Source organism: Mobula birostris, chromosome 25, assembly GCF_030028105.1.
Source record: "Mobula birostris isolate sMobBir1 chromosome 25, sMobBir1.hap1, whole genome shotgun sequence".
In the NCBI taxonomy this organism is placed as follows: domain Eukaryota; kingdom Metazoa; phylum Chordata; class Chondrichthyes; order Myliobatiformes; family Myliobatidae; genus Mobula; species Mobula birostris.
The window spans coordinates 30,700,397-30,723,636 of record NC_092394.1 but is presented as its reverse complement, the minus strand read 5'-3'; the positions used below and the strand labels follow the sequence as shown (position 1 = coordinate 30,723,636).

The window sequence follows — 23,240 nt, the reverse complement described above, 5'->3', positions numbered from 1 at the left end:
AAGACACTTTACGGAATTAATCCAAGGATCTACTGACGCAAATTGTACGAACTAGGGCATCACCATCTTGGCATAACTGCCAAACAAACAATTCATAAGCAAACTATTCATAATTTATTTTGTCGGACGATTGCCTCTGCAAAGAACAACTGGTATGAATTGACATAAGTGCAAAGGTTTTATTTAATCTCACTCCTTATTCTGAATAATTTAGCTGCCGATACTTGGGCTAACGCCCCCCACCCCCCAACCCCAACCCCAACCCCAACCCCGAGTGATAGAGAAGACTCGCAGTTGAGGACTACCTGATTTATAAATGTTTAACACGACAGTCGGCGGCGATGGTGAGAGGATCCCGGACGGGCCAGAGTTGGAGCTTCGCCGTCGTCAGGGTAACGCGCGCGGTGTTTGCTGGGAGCCGATGGTGGCACGATGAAGGTCTGCGGCGTGTGTGAGGAGCAGGCTACGAAATACCGATGCCCGGCCTGTGATGTGCGCTAGTAAGTGAGCGGCGGTGGGAGCGGCGCTAAGGGCTGCCGAGTCTACGGCAGCGAGCGGGCGGCGCTGGGGGCTGCCCGGGCCTACGGCAGCGAGCGAGCGGCGCTGGGGGCTGCCCGGGCCTACGGCAGCGAGCGGGCGGCGCTGGGGGCTGCCCGGGCCTACGGCAGCGAGCGAGCGGCGCTGGGGACTGCCCGGGCCTACGGCAGCGAGCGGGCGGCGCTGGGGGCTGCCCGGGCCTACGGCAGCGAGCGAGCGGCGCTAGGGGCTGCCGACCTTACGGTAGCGAGCGGTCTGCCGGGCCTACAGCAGCGAGCGGGCGGCCCTAAGGACTGCCCGGCCAGTTTCCTTGGAGACGTACCGACCCAATTGTGACGGGTACTGGGGAACAAGCGGCAGTAGCGTGCGGCGAGGGAATAGCGCTCGGGTTGGCTGGTACAGTTTAGTTTATTATCACGAACAGCATGCGCTTCACCAGTCCGGAGTGCTATTGGTACAGAGGCACAAGCGAGCGAGTCGTGTAGGTTCACAGAACACACATTTCACGCGGCAGTGACGAGGAAAAGACTGCAAAAGAGATCATTAGTGGAAAACAAGTGAGTTTACGACCCGCTAAGGAGGATAAAATCTTGGTTTTTGCTAGAGTATGGTACTGAGAGATGGTGGTGTCTATTGGATGATTGTAAAGCATCTGCATCAATTGAGTGGGTGACAGTTCTGTTGCTTGAGGATTTTATGATAGTGAACAGAGGAGGGCTTTTGTTTGGATTGACAACACCTCCACAAGCACCATCAGCACAGGTGTACCCTCAAGGCTGTGTATTTAGCCTCCCTGCTCTATTGACTTTATACTATACTTGTGACTGCGAGGCTTAAGTACAGCTCAAATGTTGTATTTAAGTTGCTGACTACACCACTGTTGTTGGCCAACTCAAAGGTAGTAACGAATTGGCAATCTCAATGGCTCTCCACACGGCCTTAGACCACCTGGACGATACAAGCACCTGCGTCAGGATGCTGTTCATCGACTATAGTTCAGCAGTTAATACCATCATTCCCACGATCCTGATTGAGAAGTTCCAGAACCTGGGCCTCTGTACCTCCCTCTGCAATTGGATCCTCAACATCCTAACCGGAAGACCACAACCTGTGCAGATTGGTGACAACATCTCATCCCCACTGACAATCAACACTGGTGCTCCTCAGAGGTGTGTGCTTCACCCACTGCTCTGTTCTCTATACCCATGACTGTGTGGCTAGGCATAGCTCAAATACCATCTATAAATTTGCTGATGATACAACCATTGCTGGTAGAATCTCAGATGGAGACGAGAGGGCGTACAGGAGTGAGATACACCAACTAGTGGAGTAGTATCTCAGCAACAACCTTGCACTCAACGTCAGTACGACGAAAGAGCTGATTGTGGACTTCAGGAAGAGTAAGACAAAGGAACACATACCAATCCTCATAGAGGGATCAGAAGTGGAGAGAGTGAGCTGTTTTAAGTTCCTGGGTGTCAAAATCTCTGAGGATCTAACCTGGTCCCAACATATCGATGCAGTTTTAAAGAAGGCAAGACAGCTGTTATACTTTATTAGGAGTTTGAAGAGGTTTGGTATGTCAACAAATACATTCAAAAACTTCTATAGATGTACTGTGGAGAGCATTCTGACAGACTGCATCACTGTCTGGTGTGGGGGGGGGGGGCGCTACTGCACAGGACAAAAAGAAGCTGCAGAGGGTTGTAAATTTAGTTGGCTCCATCTTGGGTACTAGCCTACAAAGTATCCAGGACTTCAAGGACTGGTGTCCCAGAAGGGCAGCGTCCATTATTAAGGACATTCAGCATCCAGGGCATGCCCTTTTCTCACTGTTCCCATCAGGTAGGAGATACAGAAGCCTGAAGGCACACACTCAGTGATTCAGGAACAGCTTCTTCCCCTCTGCCATCCAATTCCTAACTGGACATTGAACCCGTGAACAATATCAATTTCTGAATATATATTGTTTTTTGCACAAGTTTTAATCTATTCAATATATGTATACTGTAATTTGATTTTTTTTCCTTCTGTATTATGTATTGCATTGAACTGCTGCTGCTAAGTTAACAAGTTTCACGGCACATGCTGGTGATAATAAACTTGATTCTGATATAGGAGGGAGATTGAAAATCTAGTTTAATGGTGCCACACCAATCTCTCACTTAACGTCAGCAAAATGAAAGAGCTAATTATTTACTACAGGAAGAGGAAACCAGAGGTCCATGAGCCAGTCATCATTGGGGGATCAGAGATGGGGAAGATCAGCAATTTAAATTCCTCACAGTTATCATATCAGAGCATCTGTCTTGTGTCCAGTACGTGAATGCTATTACAAAGAAAGCACAGCAGCACTTCTACTTTCTTGGAAGTTTTCAAAGATTCTGCATGTCATCTAAAACTTTGACAAACTTCTATAGGTGTGGGATGAAGAGTGTACTGACTGGTTGCATGAAGACCTGGTATGGAAACACCAATGCCCTTGAATGGAAAAGCCCACAGAAAGTAGTGGATACAGCCTAGACCATCACGGGTAATGCCTTTCCCACCATTGAGCATATCTACTAAGAGTGGTGTTGCAAGAAAGCAGCATCCATCATCAAGGGACCCCATCATCTAGGCCATGCTCTCTTCTCACTGCTGCTATCTGGAAAGAGGTGCAGGAGCCTCATAACCCACACCACCAGGTTCAGGAACAGTTATTGCCCCTCAAGAATTGCAATGTTCCCTCTAATTTTTTTTTACAGCTGTGCGGACTAATCATTGCTCTGAGCAGGAAGTTTTGATACTTGTTGAAAGTTGTGGGGCACTTTAAATGTTTTGTTTAGAATATGCATACTATGAATATTTAGAATGAAAACTGAAAAACATACTTTTGATTTTGTTTATTAATTGGAGGGTATAATGAAATGCAGTACAACGAAGAAAATCCTTCATGCTTTGTAAAGTTTTTGTAGTTGCATCAAATTCCAGCTGTTGGGCAACAAAGACTATGTGCACAGAGCATTTCAGTTACTGTACGGCTGCACGGTTTACAGGGAACTGACCATCAGGCTCTTGAACTAAAGCCGATAACTTCACTCACCCAACTGTTCCCACAACCTATGGACTCACTTTCAAGGACTCTTCATCTCATGTTCTTGATATTTTTTGCATATTTTTTATATTTATTATTTTTTTATTTGCAGATTGTTGTCTTTTGCATAAGGGTTATTTGTCTCTTGTGCAGGTTTCATTGTTTCATTGGTGTCTTAGTATCTATTTTGAATAGCCACAAGGAAATGAATCAGAGTTGTTGTATTTTGACATGTATGTACTTGGATAATAAATTTACTTTTAACTTTGAATTGTACCTATAGCTTTTTTGGGAAAAATAATTTAATTGGTCCTGCTTTCATACTTTAAATTGCCCATGTTGAAAGTTGCTTTTAAATCGTTTTACTCATAATGATTTCAGGCAATATCTTGGTAATCCCATAACGGGTCGTTTGTCTTTAGAACAAGAATGCCTCTTGATGCTATTTCCATAAATCTGTGCCCTCTGGCTTCTCTCAGTTTCTCTATCTTGTTGCCTCAACTGTCCAATCTGCAGGCTTTGATCTATTATGTGAATGTTAATAAAATGTGGTTCTTTATTGTATTTCATAATTCTATTCTCTTTATTTTCAGTTGTTCTGTAGGATGCTACAAGAAACACAAGGGTATGGACAGTCCTCTGATTCCTTACAAATTAACTTGGTTACTGTAAAATATGCAAGCTTCCAAAGAAAATGTTATCTGTGTAATCTGGAGAATAGTCAACTGGATCTTCAGATTGATGATGGGGGGGATGGTAATACAAAATCACTTCAGCTCCATCCATTGCTTTTACAAAAGCAGACGGCATGGTGATGTCTTGTTCTTTGTCTTAAGATTGAGTAGAAAACTACACTTTCATTCATGATATAATAACATTTTATACTTTCCTGGTATAATGTGTCATAAGTAAGAAATCTCATCCTTTGTTTATGATGTATTTTACATATCCCTGATTTAAAGGATCAACCTGAACAGTTTTTTGGAACATCATCCCACCTTCTAAACTGTGACTTGGCTTTATGAAAGAATCTAAATGTTGTACTGTGAATTCTATTTTTGTGTTAAAATGTGTATGTTGATAATTACATAGAACCATTTTAATTGCACTTGTTTATCTAAAATAACTAAATTTGGTGCTTTGTTTTACTAGATGATTGCAAAACACAGAAGTCTGGTTCAGTGTCATCAACTTCAGAGCTCTCTACAGAAGTTGGGACAATAACATGGCAAGACGGCAAAGGTAGATACTATGCCGTCATATTAGAAAGGATAAATATCTACAAAGCTAGAACTGTTTAAAGAATTGATTGCAAACACAACTTTATAAATCATTTGAGATTTCAAATTTGGGCCATAAAAAAAACAAGCATTTTATAGATTTTACTGCAGTTATGTCAGGATAATGTAAGCTCGGCATTGAAATGATTTCTGTTTTGTGCAGTAAGTGTAAACTATCAACTTGCATCATTCTGGTGCTACCCACAGTGTTGGGGTAGAAAGTCGTCTTCTGCAATTTGCCCAAATCAATGGGATGGATCTTCCAAAGCTCAAGTATGGTACTCATTTTATGCTGGATGTGCATTTAAGTAAAACCCATTTATTTTTCATTGAGCACCAATGTTCCTTTACAAAGTACTATTGGTAAACAGAGGCATGGGGAGATTGGGAGGGAAATAAAAGTAGATTCTATCCATGTTCAAAAAGTGAAAAGTAGAATTTAAAGCTTTGATCAATAGAATTATACACTTGAATCAATTGTTTCTTTTTAAAACAGACTCGTATTCTGGATTAAAATTTGCCACAGAGGCCAAACAGTACCAAGATCTTGTTCAACCCATTGAATTTCTTATGATCGTATAGAAGAGTGAAAAAGACATGGCCTAGGAATTTAATCCATTATGTAGTAACTGCTTTATAATCCCTGTGCATGTTAGTTGTTCTTTTAAACAGTAATGGCATATTCCTGTTAACAGATGACATATTGCGTGAAGATGAAGAATCTGATCGAGTGCCCCTAGAGAAATTGAAACTGTTGGGTATGTAGACAAAAACAGATCACAACAAAAACATTTTTGATTCCTGACACTTACTATTTGAAGGGTAATTTGAACAAACTGATTTAGTTCAATGACATTAATCACTGTTTGAGTGCTGTGAGAGATGTTCTTGAGTCTAAGAATTTGTTCTGCTGACTCGTGTGACAATATTGACCCTCACTGAGGGCTCTATAACACCAGGAAGAATCGATTTCTTCATAAAGTGTAGGGGCAAGCCCTTTTGTCCAGTGAGCCCACATTGTCAAAGAACCTATTTAGAACGTAGAGCAGTACAGCACAGTATGGGCCCTTCATTTCACAATGTTGTGCCAACCATTTCACTTACTCCTTGATCAATTTAACCCTTCCTTTCTACGTAGCCCATAACCCACAATTTTCTTTCATTCATGTACCCTAAGAGTCTAGTAAATGTCCTTAGTGTATCCTTTACACTGATCTGTGTTATTCCTCCCACGTTCCCATCACTTCTCACGGGATTTTTCCACTCACAATACAGACAATTCAGTGGCTAATTAACCTGCCACTCTTTTAGAATGGAGGGAAGGGAATGCTATAAACTCAAGCTCCACCAACACAGCACCTGATTTTCATGAGCTGTACTATTGTTCAACATATTGCTTCTATTTTAATTATTTTCACTTCCTTTGAGTGCCCCCCCCCCCAAGAATCCTTGCTGAGTGTTTGATAATCACTATTCGACAGTACTACCTCTTGAGAGGAATATACAGTTGACATTTTGGGCCAAGACCCTTCACCCAGCACATAATTCTCCATAATTTCTGTCATCTCCAACAGGATCCCACCACCTTTCCTCCCCCCCCCCACTTTCTGCTTTCCAGAGATATTGCTCCCTACGTGACTCCCTTGTCCATTGGTCCCTCCCCACCGCTTTTCCTTCTGGCACGTATCCTCACAAGCGAAACAAATGCTACACCACCTCTTTCACGAACATTCAGGGCCCGAAACAGTTCTTCCAGGTGAGGTGGCACTTAACCCTCAAGTCTGCTGGGGTCATAGTGAATCCAGTGCTCCTGGTATGGTCTCCTATATAGTGGGGAGACCCGATGCAGATTTGGGATTGCTTCGCTGAGCAACTACATTCCATCTGCCAGAAAAAGCAGGATCTCCCAGTGGCCAAATTTTAATTCCACTTTCAGTTCCCATTCTGACACATCAGAGCATGGCTTCTACTGATGAGGCCATAGTCAGGTTGGAGGAGGAACAACACCTTATATTGTGTCTGGGTAGCCTCCAACCTGATGGCATAAACATCGATTTCTCAAATTTACGGTAATGCCACTCTCCACCCCCCCACTCTCACCTTATCTCCCTATAACCTCCCTCTGGTGCTCTTCCCCCTTTCTTCCTTCCATGGCCTTCTGTCCTCTCCTATCAGATTCTCCCTTCTCCAGCCCTGGTTCTTTCATCAATCAAATTCCCAGCTCTTTACTTAACCCCCCCCCATTTCATCTACCACCTTGTGTGTCTTCCTCCCCTCTACGCCCTTGCTTACTTTGACATATCTTTTTACCCCCAGTACTGATGGTCTCAGCCCAAAACATCGACTGTACTCTTCAATAGATGCTGTCTGGCCTGCTGAATTCCTCCAGCATTTTGTGTGTTGCTTGGATTTCCAGCATCTGCAGATCTTCTCTTGTTTGATTAACATTGGCCTAGTGTGTTTATTACTGCTTCTAACTTTCTTCATTTACAAATTTGAAACAGGTCTTGAGCAAAGTGAGTGAACTTCAGGTCTGGAAACAATGCGATAAAGCACTAATTATTATTCTATTTGCTTTTCTAACAGCAAAATCTGAGGAATTGAAGAGTTTACTTTGTAATCCTCATCTTAGACAGTTGCTATTGACAATAGACAGAGCAGAAGATAAAGAAAATATCATGAAATCAGCTATGCAAGAACCAATTTTTGTAGAATTTGCTGATCAATGTCTCCAAGTGGTTGAACCCCAAGATAAAGAAAATGACATCACTGGCTCCTGGTAGCTGTGGTTAACCCCTGAGCACATGGCAACTACGTTGAAAAGTAATTAACCAATCCTGGTTTTGACTTGGGAAAAATGGAAAGCCTGACAATTCAGCAACTATGAAATGTGCAGTGAGGTCAATGACTGTCCACAGTTTTTTTTTTACAAAGTTTGATATTACCACTTCCTATGTAATAGATTCCAGCATTTTCCTTATTAACTGATGAGGCTAAATGGTCAATAGCTTCTTTCACCCAACATCCTTTCTTCAGCAGTGACGTTTTAATTGCTACTTTCTAAGATTACCTTTCTGAATCTACAGAATTTTAGATTACCATCACTCCAATTAGTCTCCAAACCACATCCTTTCAGACAGGATATCCATTATGTCCTGATTAATATATTTCTCTCCCATTAATTTCTTGAACATTATTTATTTTGGATGGATTTTGTCTAATCTGCTCTTTACAAATGTACACAAATTGGAATGTATGACCTAGAGTTATTTTCAATAAAGTGAACAGAATTAATTTTCTTATTCTAAGGTTTTGCATAAATAAGGAGGAAAAGAGAACTGTGTCTGTTGGAGAAGCATGTCTGATTGAAATGAGTTTGGTCTTAACTCCTATAGTATGAATAATGCCTTTACTAAATATATCCAAAGGGGTGGATGTGATTAAGAAAAAGGTCTCAATAAACATCTTTGCAGAATACTAGACATATTAAAAAAAATAGTGGCCAGAACTTGGAGGTATTTCCCACTTTCACTTGTATACTGATTACAACGACAAATAAAGTAAATGTGTGTAGATTACAGAGTTAAACCAAGAGGTATTGTGTCATGCTCCCTTTATTGATAATAGGTGTAATAGTTAATACATTTTTATTAAGCCGGAGTGCTAAAGTACAGATAGTAAAATTGATCCTGTTTTAATAAAAGATGTTTAAATTTGTCAAGAATTCTAAACATTTCAAGTATTTCTAAATGACCCTTAATAATTTTTTGCATTTTTGTGACAAGTATACAATTTTTTTAAAAAAACATTGTTTTTAAGAACCGTGTAAGCAGCAAAATTTCTGCTTATAAAGTGCAGAACTAGAGTAATCACATATTTCTTGCTAAGACAATGCAAATGTTACCAACTAACAGCACTACAAAATACATGCTGACAAAATGAATAAAACCATTAACATCTCTTATTTAAAAATAAATGCCAAGAGATTGTGCACATTTTAAATTCTGCATTGGTATGCTTTTCTTTCACATAAGTACATACAGTATTGAACTCTTAACACTTATTAGTATTGCAAATTTTTAAAAATAAATTCCATCGATCTCGATTTTTGTTTGGCAACAGTTCTTCATTTTAGAGCAAATACAGTGAAATACACCAAATCAAATAAACATATACATTGTTAGTTCTTAGGTTTCCTCTGAAGAATTAAGAAATGACAAATCATTAACCCAATGATCTCATTAACAAAATATAACAGTTCAGAATCACTTAATTGCCAGTATGTGAAACATGATTGTGGTTGGGTACCAAGTGTAAAACACAGGACAATTCCATAAATGGACAACACAATAGCAACCACCAATTTACAAGACAATAGTGCAAACAGCCATGAGCAATCAACCCTTAGCAGAACGGTCACATGCACAAATGTCAATAATCAAACAAATGTGAACATACGAATGGACTAAATAATCATCCACAGAATAAGGAGAAGAAGAAAGACCATTTAACCCAGGGGTTCCCAACCTTTTTTTTTTAATGCCTTGGAGCAATACCATGAAGCAAGGAGTTTGGACTCCAGGTTGGAAAACCCTGATCTGATGATTTAATGAATGTTGTGCAGGGATAGTATTACACCAGAGTAAGTTTTGTTGAAAATCTGGATAGCTACAGGAAAGCAGCTTTGGAGATGACGTGTGGTGTCTCCTGACTGGCAATGCGGTGATAGGTGACTGGTAGGGTGGGTGGAGTCAGCAGTAGTTTTTTCAGCTCTTTTCTGTGCTCTGAGGATGTACAGGTCTTTTTATTGTCAGTAGTACTGATAGAAAGAATTTAGTAGCAGAAGTTCTTTTCATTGCCCTGAAGGATTACTTTCCATGATCAACAATCTTTATTTGAAATGTTAAAACATTTGAATACGTTTGTACATCTTACAAACAGGAATACCCTTAAAAACTAAACATTTTCCTTTACATTAATCCAAAAAGGTTAGTTCTTATATCTTAATTTTTCAATAAATTTAAGACACATACACGAGAAAATCTGCAAACACTGGAAATCCAAAGCAACAGACACACACACAAAATGCTGGAGGAACCCAGCAGGCATAGCAGCATCTATGGAAAAGGGTAAACAGTTGACTTTTCAGGCTGAGACCCTTGCCCTGATGAAGGGTCTTGGCCCAAAATGTTGACTGTTTATCCTTTTCCATAGATACTGCCCAGCCTGCTGAGTTCCTCCAGCATTTTGTTTGTATTACTTTAATACATATGGTTGTGTCTTTGAATACAGATTTCCTGTGAACAATCAAGTCCACATATGTAATATCAACAAAGTATGTATGTAGTAAGCTGGTGATACAAATAATAGCAACAAATTAAAAGACGCAAATCCCTCAATTCTCCACGTTAATGGTGACATTTAGGATTGCAGGAAGTGAAAGCAAGGATGTTCTTTAAATTTCAGCACACATGGAAGTTTGTTCAGGAATAAAGGAAACTGCAGTGGAAAATAGATGAGTAACTATCTCAAAGTGCACAATCACAATATCAAAATAGTAACCATGTTTTCCCTTGCTAATTAAACCTACTTGACTAAACTGCTCAGGACCATGGGATCTTGATCTTGCAGGCACTTCACTGATAATATGGAGTCATTTATCAGGGAAAAATAAAATCATGATCTGATAGCTGTATGAAAAGAAAACAATTTAACATCTTACAATGTCACTTATCAGTATATCTTTAAATGAAGTTTATTAAAGCAAGATAGCAAATTCTTTAAACAATAGCCTAAAATACAAATGCAGAACAAGAAAATAACTTCAAAGTTCTTCTCTTTCTAATTATACCCAAGTTAATACTCAGTACTAAGATATTAGTAAAATTGTATTAACAGTTTGATGCTGAAATATTTAAGCAAAATCATAAGAACCTTTACATAAGGAATCAAAGTTAAAAAAAAGATAATATTGTACATTACTCAACTTCCCTACATACCAGAAAATAAATAATAGAATTCCAAACTTGTGCAACTATAAATACCAAATTGTAGGTTTTTGTTCAGATGATCCATATTGAATGTCAGTACTATGGATTTCAACATTCAAATGTAAATTAAAATGTTGGATTAATTTCCATGAGAAAAGGAGAATAGGCAGGTACTTGAATAAATGCAATGTTGCAGCATACAGTATTTTGTTATGCTCTTCACAAACAGTGTTATGTAACAATTCCAATCATGCTTTCTTTCTTGAAAGAATTCTTCCTGTTGAATGAGCATTTCTTTAAAGTCTTATTAAACAAATTTTATGTAAAGTTCATTAGTGAAATCAAAAGAGTGCAAAAATAAATTTATGCTCTTGGATTACAAGTGCATTCTGGCCAAACTTTTTATGATCTAATAAAGGGTTGATCAATTTATCAGTTTATGACTGCTCTATTATCAGAGAGAATTGTTCTTTTACAAAAGCCTTGTGGTTACAAGATTGCACGTGCAGAAATGTGGGCAAAGAGGGGAAAGGTGTGTTGATAAAATGATTACACCTTTTCCAATAAGATCTGATTAAAACCAATGATTATGCACTTTTGGTGTTCCGGGTAAGTGTCAGCAAAAAGCAGTGGAGATCGTTTGCAATGGAACTTTACTTGCACCTAGGAGAGAAAAATGGAATAGTTGAGTTACACCAGATAATATTAAAAATTTATGCTAAGAAACCAAGTTGAAAAAAAAACTTTTTAAAAAGGTGCTAACTAAATTTTAGCAGTAATAGATTAAGATAAAATCACTTTCAGGTGAAATCAGAGAATGGAAAGCCACTTCTGAATACACTCCACATTCATGTACCTGATCTTTTCCAGTACTGTATTGTTCGAGTAACACCATGAAATGAGGCTTGAAGCTATGACTTTGCATATGAACCAGGAGCACATTGCAAAAAGCAACAAAGTTGAGCAATATGAAAGTAAGCATAAGAAAATTTGACTGGGTAGCATCAGAGCACTGTTTTCAAGCACTTGTCAAATTTACAGAAGCTTTTGGGAGGAAAAACTTTCAGATACCCATCTCACGGATACCTCAGTTGTCACATCACTGGCAGCACTCCATTAAAGATGGCACTGTCATTATATTTATTATATTGTATATTATTACATTGTACATTATATTGTACTTTCCTTAAGGTTGTTATAGCCAGGAGTGGTAATGGGGACAAGCTTCCACTACCTGTTGAAGGCTCCCAATGGTGTGCACCTCAAGTAGCCTCTGACAACCAAGTCCAGCTCCTGGCCTTCATGTGTGGCTTAGCTACTAAGCCCGGTGGAACCGTTTCTACTAACAGGAGAAGGGGCAAAGGTGAGTTACTGGCACCTTAAAAACAGTCGCTTTGGGTAGATGGAGTTCATCAGCCATGGTTGGCAGCTCATCTAATAGAAGAAAAACTCTGATCTCAAACCTCCGCTGCCTTGCGGCTATACCCACTCATGGGGAAGGCTTCAGGAGTAAACCCAGAAGGAAAAGTCCTGAGCCGGTGTCCCTAAGGCAGTCCTACATTGAGTTCAACACTGACTGGCAACTCTTGCGATGCTGCTGGTTCCAAACTGTATTGGTCACTTTCTTTTTCAATATTTTTATTGATTTCTTACATAAAAGAATATACAGTATCGATTACAATGTATTGAAATCACAAATATAGTCTCATTACCCCATATCCGTATACATTAAATTTAAACATAATATTGAAGAGAGATAATTTTATTATACAAAAAAATCTAAACCCACTACTAGAAAAAAAAACAGCTGTTTGGTTGAAAAAAAGGAAAAAATCCTTATCATATAAAACATATTGTTAGCTAACATCTGTGCTTAATAGCAAATCAAAGATGTTGAAAATAATTAAAAAAGGTCCCCACAATGTTAAAAAATCTTATCTAGGTTCAGAAATTGAACAGCGAATCTTCTCTAAATTTAAGTATGACATAACAACATCTAATTAATGAGTATGAGTAGGCAGAGTGGCATCCTTCCACTTAAGCAACAATGCCCTCCTGGTTATAAGAGAAATAAAGGCCAAAATATGCAAACCATGCAACTCCAAAATAATATCATTTCCTCCAACAATACCAAATAAGGTAGTCAAGGATTGGGTTTAAAATTTACTTTAAAAAGCACTGAAAAAGTTTGGAATACTTCCTTCCAATATTTTTCAAGACTCGGACAAGTCCAAAATATATAAATTAGTGAGGCTTCTCCATTGTTACATCTATCACAATAGGGTGATATATCCGAATAAAAACGAGAGAGCTCATCTTTAGTCATATGAATCACTTTAAGTTGTAGAAGGGAATGACGGCACATAACGATGAGGTATTAACCAATTTAAGTTCATTCCAAGTATCCTCAGAAATTGGAATCTGTAAATCTTGTTCCCAGAGATTTTTAATTTTGTCTAAAGGAAAACTTCTCATTCCCAACAACATACCATAAATATTAGATATAGATCCATTATGTAAGGGTTTCAAATTAAAAACTGTATCAAGTAAATTCTTATCTGGACTTTTAGGAAATGTATGTATTTGAGAACGCAAGAAGTCTCTATAAGTATCGAAAAAAGTGAGTTTTGGGTAGGCTATACTTAGCAGACAATTGTTCAAATGAAGAGAAACTATCTCTAACAAACAAATCCTGAAAACATTTAATACCCAATCTATTCCACTCTTTAAAAACTACATCAGTCACAGAAGGTTTAAAAAAAAGTTAGAAAAAATGGGACTTGAAAGTGAAAAACTCAATAAACCAAAATATTTTCTAAATTGTACCCAAATCCTCAAGGTGTGTTTAGCTACAAAACTATCAGTTAAATTACTTAAAGATAAAGGAATTGAGGATCCGAGAAGAGAAATGATAGAAAATTTATCAACAGAATTAGCTTCTAAAGAAACCCAAACCGGACAGACCTCTCGATTAATATAATTTAACCAAAACATAAGATTCCATATATTGACTGCACAGTAATAAAACCTAAAATTAGGTAAGGTTAAACTTCCATTCTTTTTAGCTTTTTGAACATGAGCTTTATTTAATTCAGAAATTTTATTTTTCCATATATAAGAAGATATAATAGAATCCAGAGAATCAAAAAAGGATTTAGGAATAAAAACAGGTATGCCCTGAAATAAATATAAAAATTTAGGCAAAATATTAATTTTAATAGAATAATTCAGCCAATCAACGATAAAGAGAAGGGTGACCAATTTGATAGTGCCTTCTTAACATAATTTAGAAGTGTAGAAAAATCTTCTTTAAAAAGGAATTTATAATTCCTAGTAATTGTTACGCCCAAATAAGTAAATTGATTTTACAATTTTAAAAGGAAGGTTAGTAATACCAAATTATTCAAAGGAAAAAGTTTACTTTTATGAAAGTTAAGTTTATATCCTGAAAACTGACTTAAGCAGGAGGGTAAAGAAAGTACAGAAGGTAAAGAAGACTCCACATTAGAAATGTAGAGCAAAAGGTCATCAGCATAAAGCAACACTTTGTGAATAATACCCCTCCTTAAAATACCAGTGATATTAGGTTCCCGGAAAGCAATAGCTGAAGGTTCTAAGACCAAATCAAAAAGCAACGGACTCAAAGGACAACCTTGCCTGGTTCCACATTGAAGTTTAAATGGTTTAGAATTCTGAGAGTTAGTAAGAACCTGTGCGGAGGGAGATAAATAAAGTAATTTAATCCATTGAATAAAATCGGGCCCAAAGTTAAATTTTTCTGAAATTTTAAATAAATAAATAATCCTATTCAACCCGATCAAAGGCATTCTCGGCATCTAAGGGTATCACACATTCTGACATCTCTTTAGAAGGAGAATAAAAACGACGAATATTAAAATGGGAGTATCGATTTTTGATAAATCCAGTCTGATCATCAGAAATAATAGATGGCAAAATATTTTCAATCCTATGAGCCAAAAGTTTAGATAAAACTTTAGTATCAACATTAAGTAAAGAAATTAGTCTACAAGAAGAACATTCAGTTGGATCCTTATTCTTTTTAAGAATAAGCAAAATAGAGGCTTCATAAAAAGATTGTGGCAACCTACCTAATTTAAAAGAGTCCAAAAGGACTGAATATAAGTGAGGTATAAGCAAAGAGGAAAGAGCCTTATAAAACTCTCTGGAAAATCCATCAGGACCAGGAGCCTTCCCCGAGTGCAAAGAGTGAACAACCTTGGCAATTTCCTCATAAGAAATGGGTTGATCCAGCAATTTTCGATGATCATCAGAAAGTGTAGGAATGTTTAATCGATCTAGGAAATTATTCATTACAATATTATCTTTAGGAGGATCAGAACTATACAGTTTAGAAGAGAATTCTCTAAAAGTACCGTTTATTTCTAAATGATCAGATGTTTTATCACCATTAGCCTTATAAATTTCTTTAATTTGGTGTTTAACTATAAAGGTCTTTAATTGGTTAGCCAATAGTTTATCTGTTTTATCACTATGAACATAAAACTAACTTTTATCTTTTAAAAGTTGAGTTTCAATTGGATAAGTTAAAAGCAGATCGTATTTAGTTTTAATTTCAACACATCTTTTATGTACAGCAGGATCTGGAGCCAAAGCATATTTTTGGTCTAATTGTTTCAACTGATTGGCTAATTCAATTCTTTCCTTATTAGCTTTTCTCTTAACACTTGTGGTAAAAGAAATAATTTGTCCTCTAATATAAGCCTCAAAAGCATCCCATAAAATAAGACTAGAAGTCTCTTCTAGCATATTCTCTTCAAAAAAGAGAGTAATTTGTCTCTCCAAAAATTTTTTAAAATCCTTATCAAATAACAGAGTTGGATTAAAATGCCAGAATCTATTTACTTGGGAGACACCCAGAAGATTTAAAGATAAAAACACAGGAGCATGATCTGAAACAGCAATTTCTTTATAGTCACAGGAGCGAACCAATGGAATCAATTGACTATCAACAAAAAAATAATCAATCCTGGAATACGTATGATGAACATGAGGAGAAAAATGAGTACTCTCTATCTGTTGGAAACTAAAAGTGCCAAACATCAACAATATCACATTTCATTAAAAAAGATTGGATAAAGGAGGCAGATCTACTAAAAGACAATCGTTTAAAAGATGAGTGATCTAAAACAGGGTCTAAACAGCAGCTGAAGTCTCCTCCTAAAACCAGAAAGTACAAACTTAAATCCAGTAAAAGCAAAAAAAAAAAGCGTTCAAAAAAAACCTGGATGATCTATATTCAGGACATACAAATTAGCAAAAACCATGAATTTATTATCTAATTTCCCTGACACTATAACAAAACGCCCATTAGTATCAGACATTACATTATGTTGAACAAAAGAAACTGAATTGTCTACAAGAATCAAAACTCCTCCAGCCTTAGCCTGAAATGAGGAATGAAACCATAAATTCTTCCAACTGCTGAAAAGACGTAAATTATCACATTTATGAACATGTTTCTTGTAAAAAGAAATTGAGACTTTCAATTTCTTAATATAATTAAATATCTTATTACGTTTCACAGGATGATTTAAACCTTTCACATTAAATCTAAGTAAATTAATAGTATGGTCCATTTTAAATATTGCTTGAGAGAGGTTAGAATAAAAACCGCTGGAATGTATATTGAATCCAAACAATGAGCTTTAAGATAAAGTGACCAAGCAACAAATGAAGCTAAGAGAACCAAACAGCTGACAGAAAAGAAAAAAATCCACCCCCCACCCCAAGAAAAAATGTCAACCATAGGGCAATCGACAGCTAAACCTACCAGCATTGCCCTCCCAAAACAAATTACTGGCTGAGCTCCAAAAAATTTCTAAGGCTAACTGCATTCCAACAAGACTTAACAAAAAACAGAGCAAAATTAAACTTATTTTTAAAAAAACATAAAAACGTATAGTATAAAATATTAAAAAGAACTGAGCAAAATCAGAACATTAATTTGGAAAGTATTAACTCAATGAAAGCTTACTAACGTTAAGTCCTTAATTTTCTAAGCAAAGAAATAAAAGTACAAAAAAAATTAGATACAAAGGTATACCAAAAGTAAAAAAAAAATTGTTCATAAAAGAAAGTGATGAACAGTTAGACTGCTGATTCTAAAAAAAAGGATCCATCAAGCAGATGCAACATAAATTTATATAGGGAATTACTGAACAATTAAACTTCTGATACTGATTCCGAAATTAAGAAATTCTGCGCCTCGAGTCAAATGGAACCATTCTCTGACAGCCATTTTTCAAAATGATTCTAAGACAGGCGGGGTAACGAAGAGAGGGTTTAAAACCTTTATTATACAAGTCCGACATCATTTTTTTAAAACTTGAAGCGTTCATTCAACACCTCGGGTGAAAAATCCTCCATAATTCTGATCTTCTGGCCTTCATAATCAATCATACCTTTCTAACGAGATTCACAAATTAAAAGTTCCTTTGTTTGAAAGTCGTGAAGACAAATTATCACTGAACGGGGTCATTCTCCTGAAGGGGATCTTGATAGTGGCGATCTATGAGCTTGGTCTATTTTAAGTAGAGATTTTAAAATATTCGGAAATAAATTAGCCAAAAGGTTTGCAAAAAATTCCGAAGGCTGATTGCCTTCCCTTAACTCTTTAAGACCCAGAATACGTATGTTATTTCTTCTGCTTCTATTTTCTAAGTCGATAATCTTCTGTCTTAATGTTTCATTAACTTTTGACTGTGTATCACAGATCTTTTCCAGGTCATCAGTCTTCGCATCCAAGATCGTCAAAGTGTCTTCATTCTCTTTTATCCATTTATCGTGTTCACTAAGTTTTTTGGCTAGAATCCAATTTTACATCCATTCGTTTAAATTCAGTGCTGAGTTGCCGGAATTCCTGCTGGAACTCCTCCGAAAGTTCATTTTTATGCTTCCGAAGTGTCTCCAAAATAGATTCCAAAGTTACAGGAGAGTCCTCTTCTTTCTTAGTAGCTTTGCCATGACCCATCGTAAAACAATATTGCGCTTATAAGTAAGTTTTCAAAACAAGTTGGAAACAGTAAATTAAGTAGAGGAGCACTTATAAAAATGCTGCTACTCTATCAACAGCCAGTAGGTTCTCTGTATCGGTTTCTGTTGTTCCTTTAGGTTCATCAGTTGCGTGGAGAGGGGGAGCTTGCTACATGGGCAACAGCTTGCTCTCCACATTGTACTGCCCAGGCTTGTGTATCTAGACAGCTAGGATGCAATATCCATGGTCAACTCTGACCAACAGAGTCCCTCTCCTCACACATATAAAAATAAAGGTGGTTCAGGTTTTTGCATGGATGCAATTAGCAAAATTCAATGCCTATAAGTAGTATTCACCCCCCTCCCTGAGCCCCCAGAAGTTTTCATGTTCTATTGTTTTACATCATTGACTCAGTGGATTGAATTTGGCTTTTTTTGATATTGATCAACAGAAAGGGCGTTTTTGTCTCAAAGTGAAAACAAATTTTCTACAAATTGGTCTAAATTTATTACAATTATTAAATACAAAATAATTGACTGCATAATTACTCATCCCATTCAAGTCTGTATTTAGTAGATGCGCCCTTAGCAACAATCACAGCCTTCAGTCTGTGCACAATCACAAACAAGAAAATCTGAAGACGCTGGAAATCCAAGCAACACATACAAAAAAATGCTGGAGAAACTCAGCAGGCCAGGCAGCATCGACTGTACTTTCCATAGATGCTGCCTGGGCTGCTGAATTTCTCCAGTATTTTGTGTGTGTTGCTTGAGTCTGAGTGGATAGGTCTCTATCAGTTTTGCACATGTGGACACTGCAATTTTCCCCCATCCTTTACAAAACTGCTCAAGCTCTGTCAGATTGCATGGAGATCATGAGTGAATAGCCCTTTTCAAGTCCAGCCACAAATTTGCAATTGTGATTGAGGTCTGGGCTCTGACTTGGCCACCCCAGGATATTAACTTTGTTGTTTTTAAGCCATTCCTGTGTAGCTTTGGCTTTATGCTTGAGGTAAACAAGCATACTTGCTGGAAAGTATTTTGGAAAACAAATCTTCTCCCAAGTTGTAGTTCTCTTGCAGACTGCATCAGGTTTTCCCTGCATTTTGCTGCACTCATTTTACCCTCTACCTTCACAAACCTTTCAGGACCTGCTGCAGTGAAGCATCCCCACACAATGATGCAGCCACCACCATTCTTCACGGTAGGAATGGTGTGTTTTTGATAATGTGTGGTGTTAGGCTTATGCCAAACATAGCGTTTAGTCTGATGGCCAAAAAGCTCAATTTTTGGTTTCATCAGACTATAGAACCTTCTTCCAGCTGACTTCAGAGTCTCCCACATGTCTTCTGGCACACTCTAACCAAGTTTTCAAGTGTTTTTTTTTTCCAAGTGGCTTTCTCTTTGCCACTCTTGCATAAAGCTGAGACTTGAAGTACCTGGGCAACAGTTGTTGTATGTGTAGTCTCTCCCATCTCAGCCACTGAAGCCTGCAACTCCTCGAGAGTTGTCCTAGGCCTCTGGGTGGCCTCCCTCACTAGTCCCCTTTTTGCAAGATCACTCTGTTTTTGAGGACGGGCTGCTCGAGGTAGATTTACAACTGTGCCATATTCTTTCCATTTCTTGATGATTGACTTAACTGTACTCCAATGGCTATTCAGTGACTGGGAAATTTTCTTATATCCATCTCCTGACTTGTACTTTTCAATAACCTTTTCAGAGAGTTGCTTGGAGTGTTCTTTTGTCTTCATGGTGTAGTTTTTGCCAGGATAATGACTCACCAGCAATTGGACCTTCTAGATACAGGTGTATTTTTACTGCAATCAATTGAAACACTTTGACTGCACACAGGTGTCTAAAAACAGAGCTCCATTTAACATAATATGTGACTTCTAAAACCAGATGGCTGCACCAGTGATGGTTTGGTGTATCAAAGGGGGTTAATACTTATGCAATTATTTTGTGTTTTATATTTGTAATTAAATTAGATCACTTTGTAAAGATCTGTTTCCACTTTGACACAAGAGTCTTTTTCTGTTAATCAGAGTTGAAAAAAGCCAAATTAATCCACTGTGATTCAATGTTGTGAAATAATAAAACATGTAAACCTCCAAGGAATGGGGAGGTGAATACCTTTTACAGTCACTGTTGTGGCCCTTCCTCTCCTATCTAAATTACTCTCCATGAATGTCAAGATCACATCAGGTTCTATTCATGCAGCCACAATAGATATCTGCCAACTGTCCCAAAGAAGGCACGTTATTGCAGAGAGTTTGTCCATGCAAAACAATTATGAGATTATATTGTCTGATCACACTCATGTCAGAACCCTCATCTTTTCAAACAAAGTTTCCACTCTCGAGTGTGAATCATGAAGATATTTCCTCATGGTGAATGTCATGGAAGCACATAAGAATACTTCATCCTCTATGAGACTGTACAGTCAGTTTTAACAGCCTTTGCTGTTCAAATTGATAGATCCTGGGGAATAAAGGCTATACTTTTTCCATGATGGCACATATTACATTAATACTTGGTGACCACAGCTGCCAAGCATTGATGTAATCAAGGCATACACACACAGGATAATAATGGTAAATGCCAAGATGAGATTTGATTTCCCCCATCAATTTGAGGCACCTTGCAAAACACTACCAAGCAGGTGAGGAGACGTCATTGTAGTGTGCTGTTTGTTGCACAAATGTGCAAACAGAGGAGAGAAACCAGTGCCAGTGGAAGAATCGAAAGTAGAATAATTTGAACAGTTAGGACTTCATTTCCTAAAGTGTAGGAGAGTGAAGGGAGATTTGATATACAAAAATCACAGTTGGCTGTGGAGGCCAAATCACAGAGTATTTAAAGCAGAGGTTGATAGGTTCTTGATTAGTCAGAACATCAAAGGTTACAGGAAGAAGGCAGGAGAGTAAGGTTGAGAGGGGTAATAAATCAGCCATGATGAAATGGCAGAGCAGACTTGATGGGCCGAGTGGCCTAACTGTTCCAAAATTATGAAAGGTAGAGATAGGGTAAATGCAAGCAGGCATTTTCCACAGAGGTTGGGTGAGACTACAACTAGAGGTCATGGGTTACAAATGAAAGGTGAAATGTTCAAGGGGAATATGAGGGGGAACTTCACTCAGAAGGCGGTGAGAGTGGAACAAGCTGCCAGTGTAAATGGTGCTTGCGGGGAGAAAATTAGCGGAGGGTGAATCATCCTGATATATCTTGCAAGAATATGAAATTTATTGTCACATTGCTCCAGTGACCTGGAGGAGAAGCTTCCTTCTCTCTGAACTCTTTATTCTTCTACCAAAAGAAAATACACCTTTTAAGAGCTGTTGCCTTCTTCGATTGCTGCGGTAGTGCTAAATAGAATGAGGTCCCAGGAGGAGCTGTGACATCCCATTTTAACTCTGATTTCTGGATGTAACCATTCTGATGTTGCTTCACTGGATTTTGACCAACTATGATTTGTTTTGGGTGATCAAATATGACGTTAGTGCTAAACACAACCAGAAAGTGGCACAATCCATTTTCTAGTTTCACATTTATCATTTTTCTACTGAATATGCATTACAATTTTGTTTTAAATGCAGTGGGTACAATTATTTCACTTATACCAAAAAGGGGGGGGGGGGGGGAGAGAGAAAAGAAGGTATTCCTTACCTCAGGCAATGCTCGAATAGAAGCAATACCCCGATGACACTGATTATGTTCTAATTTATGGGTATTTCTCCACTTCATCTTCAATGCTGCCAGTCGAGTACAAGCCTTAAGAAATTCAGATGCTGATGGAGCTATTCCAGTAATGCAGAAAGGTGACAGAATCAAACCCAGAGGCCAGGAGCACAATTTTAGATTTTGAAATGGAATAGATTGAGAACACTTATTTAATAACTCATGTCGTACTGGCGATAAAGATGAGGACGTAGAACCGGGAATTAATTCCATGTCTTTAAAGTATGTTGGGTTATCCAATTCCTTTTCTGCCAAGGTTTCCATTTTAATCTAAAATATAATTTATTAAAAATTGCAATTAGCTTATGTGACAGGTTGGCTATTTGACAGCACTATTACTTCAGTACATCACTTTTTAGACCAGTACAATTCAGTACACGGCTGTGCAGTGCTGAGATAGCATTGAGTTGTCTGTTGTATCTTTTTGAAACAATATTAAGCCAATTTGCCTTTTCAGAAAAGGCAAAAGTACTATTTAACAAAAAAAATAAACTTACATTTGTATAGCATTTGGCATGTTCAGGAAACCACAAATTAATTTAAAATGAATGGTTAGTGATATTATTCTGTAGTAAAATGGGCTAGAGTGTGACAAACGATTTCAATACAGATAAGTGAGTGATGGGGCATTCTGGAAAGTCAAACTAGCATACAATACTGTGAATAGTAGGACACGATGAAGTGCAACTGAATAGAAGGACTTGGGAGTACAAGTGCAGAGTTCATTGAAAGCAGCATCACAGGTAGACTGGATGGTGTAAAAGGTGTTCAGCATGCTAGCCTTCATCATTCAGGACACTGAGTATAGGAGCTGGGACATTATACTGGAATTATACAAGTGGTGAAACCTATCCTTGTACAGTTTTGGTCTCCCAGTTATTGGAAAGACAAGGTTAAACTGGAAAAAGTGCAGTAAAAGATGTATGAGAATGTTAGCAAGACCAGAGAGCCTGAGTTACAGGGAGAGGTTGGCCAGGCAAAGTCTTTATTCCTCAGAGTGTAGGAGAATAAGGGGTGATTGTATAGAGGTTCATAAAATCATGAAGGGCATGGTTAAATAGATAAATAGGAAAGGCCTTTTCCCCAGGCAGGGAAATGCAAAAGCAGGGGCACAGATTTCGTGTGAGATGAGAAAGATTTAAAAGGTACTTGAAGGGCAACTTTTTCCATGCTCAGGGTGTGAGTACGTGGAATGAGCTGCTCGAGGAAGTGTGGGCCTCAAAAGGATATGGGCTGAACTCAGGAAATTGGGACTACATCAGTATGCACCATAGTCAGCATGGACTCATTGGGCTGCAGGGCCTGAGTCCATGCTCTGTACGTAGACTAAAAGAACAGGGATCAACATTTTGCACTCAAATAGCAACACACAAAAGATAACACATCAGCTTCTCTTGATAACTGTAAATAAATGTGAATAATTTGGTTTGCACGTTGCATCATGGGCTGGTACTGTAATTTGAATGTGGAGGAATGCAAGAAGCTTTGGAAAGTAGAGGACTTAATCCAATACATCACTGGCACAACCCTTCCCAAACTATCTACATGGGGCGCAGCCTCAAGATGGCAATATCTATCAAATATACTGACACCCAGAATACGCAA

The 23,240-nt window shown here is 38.0% G+C and overlaps 2 protein-coding genes across 5 annotated transcripts in view; one reads left to right on the top strand and one right to left on the bottom strand.

Moving 5' to 3' along the window:
• Positions 1-391: 391 nt before the first annotated feature.
• On the top strand, positions 392-8,187 carry znhit3 (zinc finger, HIT-type containing 3). The gene is made up of 5 exons (XM_072242983.1): positions 392-500; positions 4,207-4,238; positions 4,766-4,855; positions 5,589-5,651; positions 7,480-8,187. Exons 1-5 carry the CDS (start codon positions 433-435, stop codon positions 7,674-7,676), a joined length of 450 nt encoding a protein of 149 aa, XP_072099084.1. The 5' UTR covers positions 392-432; the 3' UTR covers positions 7,677-8,187.
• A 1,919-nt stretch (positions 8,188-10,106) lies between these two features.
• The window catches only part of LOC140187612 (unconventional myosin-XIX), a 66,251-nt gene continuing 53,117 nt past the window's right edge, over positions 10,107-23,240 (bottom strand). For 3 of the 4 annotated variants that reach the window (XM_072243109.1, XM_072243111.1, XM_072243112.1), the window contains 2 exons: positions 21,564-21,905; positions 10,107-11,546 (listed from right to left, as the gene is read on the bottom strand). In XM_072243109.1, the coding sequence (XP_072099210.1) occupies positions 11,433-11,546; positions 21,564-21,905 (456 nt within the window). In that variant the 3' untranslated portion in view covers positions 10,107-11,432. Of the gene's footprint in view, positions 11,547-21,563; positions 21,906-23,240 lie in introns of those variants that run through there. The other variant, XM_072243110.1, reaches the window with a different exon arrangement.

What these genes read in the sequence shown, in the direction of transcription:
- znhit3 (XM_072242983.1), top strand. Translation starts at nt 433, where the DNA reads ATGAAGGTCTGCGGCGTGTGTGAGGAGCAGGCTACGAAATACCGATGC. An exon ending in AACATGGCAAGACGGCAAAG is followed by an intron (nt 4,856 to 5,588) that starts GTAGATACTATG and finishes TCCTGTTAACAG; the next exon opens with ATGACATATTGCGTGAAGAT. An exon ending in AGAGAAATTGAAACTGTTGG is followed by an intron (nt 5,652 to 7,479) that starts GTATGTAGACAA and finishes CTTTTCTAACAG; the next exon opens with CAAAATCTGAGGAATTGAAG.